General features: G+C 34.9%; 1 protein-coding gene across 1 annotated transcript; it reads right to left on the reverse strand.

Moving 5' to 3' along the window:
* Positions 1-2190: 2190 nt before the first annotated feature.
* LOC104091896 (uncharacterized) lies at positions 2191-4039 on the reverse strand. Its single transcript, XM_070197880.1, has 2 exons — positions 3971-4039; positions 2191-3306 (listed from the first exon to the last, which is right to left on the reverse strand). The coding sequence occupies exons 1-2, from the start codon at positions 4037-4039 to the stop codon at positions 2191-2193; spliced, it is 1185 nt and encodes a 394-aa protein (XP_070053981.1).
* Positions 4040-5230: the final 1191 nt, after the last annotated feature.

Genomic DNA, 5230 nt, shown 5'->3' on the forward strand with positions numbered 1-5230 from the left:
TCCACCAAATTTTTCCTTATTTTATTTTTTAAAGAACAAATATATGTTCAGAAATGATGAATCGGGTAATCTAAGTATAGTTCTTTTATTCTAGTTGTAAATTGTTTAAGAGATTCAGAAATATTTAGTAAATTTTCAATCTCTAAAGACTCTAACAATAAAATTCAGATTATAAATTGAGTAAAAAAAAAGAAGACAGAAGAGTCTAACCTGAAATTGAATCAGATTTAGAGTTAGAGTGCAAGTTTTCACGGGCATCCGAAAATAACGCTGCAGGCTAGCAAGGCAAAAATCAAGGGATGGTCTTTTGTTTCTCTCCTCTATGTTTCTTCTTTCTAATTTGACAAAGTTAGGTTTAGATCTAGTAAAGACCTTTTAGAATTTTTTATTAAGTAGCTTTTAATTAAATAATGATCTTTAATATTTGTTTATTAAAAAATTTAAAAAGAAAAAGAAACTCAAAGGTTGGTTGAGATTTGGAAAAGAACGACAAAGGAAAACGTGGATCTAAGGTTACACTTATATTGCTTCTTGACAATATAATATTATAAAATAAATGGGCTGTACCAAAAGCTTGCATTGAGATTCGAACCTACAATCAGTGAAACATTTTGCACACCCTTTATCATTGGGTTACCTCACCCGGTTATGTCAATGGTCTGCAAGCTATTGTACTCGAATTTTCCTGTGTCTGTGTACACTGTGTATGAACCTGATTCATGCTTGAGTTCATTTGTGAATCATCAAAACAAACTTGCTTAGGCTAACACGGGAGAAAGGAGAATTTTAACTAAGAAACAATAAGAATAAAAAGAATTGTTTAAGTAGGGTAATACTTTTCTCCGGTATCCTGCTCTCTCTATATTTCTATTTATACTCTATATAAATGGCTAAGCCTGTACGAACACAGTACGATCAATGATCGTATCATTAGGTACACTTTCAAATACTTCATCCTCTATATAACAAATTAAACAATCATTAAAAATTCATCACCAATTCTGCTTCGCAAGTCATTTTTAACGTACTTTATCGAAGAAAAAGCTCTTTCTACCGTTGCAGTAGCGACAAGCAATATCAGACTTAACTTCACAAGCAAATAAATAAGTCTCCAAGTCATGTGCAAATTTGTTTGAACAAATGTCTTTGAAAGATCTCCAAGTCTTTTCAAGTTATAGAATTCATTGCCCGCCTCTCGCACATAGTCAATATAGATGTCAAGCTCAAAACTAAGATCTTCAAGCATAGAATCAGTGAACTCATTCGGGTAGTGTGTAGCAAGTTTTATAATCTTGTCTTTATCATAATTTGCAAAAAAATTATCTGGAATCAAACTAGCCATACCAAGAAGTAGATCAGTATTCACTTCATTGAAACGATTGTTAAGCTCCGAAAGTTGCAAATCAATAATAGCATAGAAAACCTCTACACGCAAATGATAAGAATATGTAACACTTGATTTCTTACGCTTTGACTTTCCACGAACATAATTCATATCCATTTCGGGGTTCACAATACCATGCTTGACACAAAATAAAGAGACGTCTCTTATCAAAGAATTCCATCTAGAATCTCTCATATCTTGCAATTGTCTCTTTGCGAAACCAACAAGCTTCATTGCACTTACAATATCTTGATCTTTTTTTGGCAAAGCCATATTTAAATCATATGTAAGTGCCAATACTTTCAACATTAAATGTAACATATACACAAAGTTATAGGATCTTATGTCATCCACTAGACTTTTTGCCATTGATCTCTCATGATAATTTGGACCGTCAATTGCAAGAACTCCAAGTACATGAACAATTGATGAGAATAAACTAATAAAATTACGCACTATCTTAAAATGAGAACCCCATCGAGTATCACCTGCCCTTTGAAGTCCAAGTTCTTGATTTAAACCGCGTCCTGTATGAACTTCACCAAGCACTAGTAGTTCCTCTAATTTTTCTGCTTGATCATCTCGAAGCATCTCCCTACGCTTAAAAGAACCCCAACAATATTTAAAATATTTGCAAGAATATCAAAAAATTATTCGGTCTCATAATGTTTTTTGGCAACAACTACAAGAGTCAATTGCAATTGATGAGCAAAACAATGTATGCAATATGCTGAAGGAGTATCATTCATAATCAAAGTTTTAAGACCATTAATTTCTCCCTGCATGTTACTAGCTCCATCATAACCTTATCCCCATATTTGAGATTTACTCAATGAATGTTCCAAAAGCAAAGAATAAATTGCTTCTTTTAATGACTTTGCAGATGTATCTTTAACATGAACAATGCTAAGGAATCGCTCAATAACTTTACACTCTTTGTTGACATAACGTAAAATAAGCACCATTTGTTCCTTATGAGAGACATCCTTAGACTCATCAACCAATATCCCAAAGTAATCCCCGTTCAGGTCTTCAACAATTGTTTTCAATGTTTCTTTTGCACAAGAACTCACAATATCTTTTTGTATATTTGGACAAATCATAATGTCATTTTTTGGAGCATTTTCTAACACAACTTTCTTTACATCATCCTTCTTATTTGCATACCACTTTAAGAGATCCAAGAAGTTGCCTCTTCTTGTAGAAGTTTCGCGTTCATCGTGACCACGAAAAGACATTCCTTCTTTCAAAAGATACCTTGCAACATCAATTGAGGTATTCAGGCGAACCCGATACTCACTTTTAGTTTTCTTGGATTGCTTATCAAAAGATGTTAAAATAGATTGTGCTTGATTCGATAAATCTAGCATCATCTTGAAACACCGATTATGAACACTATTCACTTCACCCACATGTGCGTTAAACCTCTCTATACCTTTATTCCAAGCCTTAAAATCAACTTTTGTAAAAGAATCACTTATTTTTTCCCCATATCCTCCTATCTCATTTTTAAACAAATAACAACATAAGCAAAATGCTGCATCTTCTTTAATACTGTATTCTAACCATCCAGAATATGAAGTATTAAACCATTCCGGATTAAAATGACGTAATTTTACACCAAAATTTATTTTTGAAAAAATAAAATTGCGAGGCCGACAAGGCTCATTTTGAATGTAATGTGTTCTCACTCGGTCACGCAGATTAGGAGGAAATTCTGAAATTTTTTTTCTTTCACCAGGATCAGGTTTAAGAAGATTCTGATCTAATATAATATCTTTGTGTGATGGTTGGGAAGAATTGACATTATCATTAATCACTGGACAGGAAGGAGAGCTTAGCGAAAGAGAACTAGAAGTAGAACCTGAAGAGGTTTGCGGCTTGAAAAATCTCTTGATCATATCGAGTCTCACTAAAATGCCCTACAAATCATAAGACACAAATTAAATATTACAGATGAATATAAGAGAAAAATAGTTAAGAAATATTATTTTATATAATATAATATAAGAGAAAAATAGTTATAAAAAAAAAGATGAAGGAAAGAGAGGACCTACAATGGATCACTGCTTGTCTTTGATAGGCAACAGAAAAAAAGTCAAAATTGAAGAAGAACAAAGGTCGAAGAACCAGTGGCTTGCAAGATTGAAGAAGAACGAAACCCTAACTCTTTTTTTGTTTTGGGGACATTTTGATGTGGTTGTTTCTTTTTAGGTTCACTTTAGTCATCTATTATTATTAAAAAATAGACTAAAGTGGAAGTTGTACTAACTTGACAGAAAGGGAGAAATATTTGTCTGTTGGATGTTTTCCCTTAGTGGAAGTAGTGCTCAAAAACTTTGGTTTTTGTCTGTTTAATAAAAAGGACTTATGGGGACTCGAACTTGCATCAGCAAGAAGGGAAGAGGGCCATATCCGGGTTCCAAGATTTACCATTGGACCAGAAATGCATTTTGGAATTGGGTTCCCAAATAATTATTGTTATATATTCAATAGATTTATTAATACAAATATAGGATCTACACAAAAGTTACTGGGTTTTTGGGAACCCATACATAATACTGTATGTCCGCCCCTGATGATCACCTCTTTTTTATAGGAGGGAGACACTGAACGACTTGCCATTGCATTCTTTCTGTCTTGTAAAGACTTCATTCGAACTGTGAAATTCAGCAGAAATTATTACGTCTGCAAAATATTTAGTCCATCGTTGTAAGTTCGTCTTCTTTTATTGTTATACAATTTAAAAGCCATGATTTTTCCTCTCTTCTTTTGCTCTTTCAAATTTTAATCTGTCTTTTCTTTGGTATTCAACTTTGCTCGTGTATACGGTCAAAATAGATTTCGGCTTTCCTACGTTTGATTGGGATTGAGTGTCAAGAAATCAGAGTAGGATTTTAGGAGTGAGCTCCGAAGACAGTACAAACGAGCCTCGAGTCCGAAGGCTGCTCGAGGAGTCGGCTCGATAATCTTATCGAGCCCCTGACTAAATTGATCCGCAAGGCATTGCTTCGAGGTTGGAAACGCGCCACGCCCATCCCGAAGGTCGAACTCAATCTGTATACGGTCAAAATAGATTTTGGCTTTCCTACGTTCGATCGGGATCGAGTGGCAAGAAACCGAAGTAGAATTTTGGGAGTGAGCTCCGAGGAAAGTACAAACGAGCCTCGAGTCCGAAGGCTGCTCGAGGAGTCGGCTCGATAATCTTATTGAGCCCGTGACCAAATCAATCTGCAAGGCATTTCTTCGAGGTCGGAAATGTGCCACGCCCATCCCGAAGGTCGAACTCAAGCCAAGACCGAAGGGCCGACCCAGTAACGAGTTCGAGCCAGTATCGAGCTCACAGACAAGAGCCGTTACAACCGCACCAAGAGAGAGAATCTTGGCGAGAATCAAGGAAGAGACAAATCATCATGGGTCCTTCACTATATGCTTTATTTTATTATTTTGTTATACATAAAGTAATGGCCCTCTATTATAAAAGAGGGAATCCTTGTAAGCTATGGACACACTGAATAGATTGAAACACACTGAATAGATTGGAACACACTGAATAGATTGGAACAAAAGATCTTTTCTCATATACAAAGATATCTCCTTGTGCTTGTTTTACTTATTTTTACTCATTCTTTCTGTTCATCATTCCCATTCTCATAGTCAAAATACTTGTATTGTTATCTTTGTATCAAAGGATATTACGTACCATTAGAACCATACATAAATTTAACGTTATCCGATTTTTTGGGCAAACAGTTTGGCGCCCACTGTGGGGCTAAGGATAACAGTGATTATTTGATATAAATCTACAGTACACACCAGTTTACAACTTCAAATCAGCAATGGCTT

The sequence above is a fragment of the Nicotiana tomentosiformis genome, chromosome 3 (assembly GCF_000390325.3).
Source record: "Nicotiana tomentosiformis chromosome 3, ASM39032v3, whole genome shotgun sequence".
NCBI lineage: Eukaryota > Viridiplantae > Streptophyta > Magnoliopsida > Solanales > Solanaceae > Nicotiana > Nicotiana tomentosiformis.

Coding starts and splice junctions, on each gene's coding strand:
- LOC104091896 (XM_070197880.1), bottom strand. CDS start 4,039: ATGAAGTCTTTACAAGACAGAAAGAATGCAATGGCAAGTCGTTCAGTG. Junction 3,307..3,970: donor CTCCCTCCTATAAAAAAGAG/GTGATCATCAGG, acceptor TATGATTTGTAG/GGCATTTTAGTGAGACTCGA.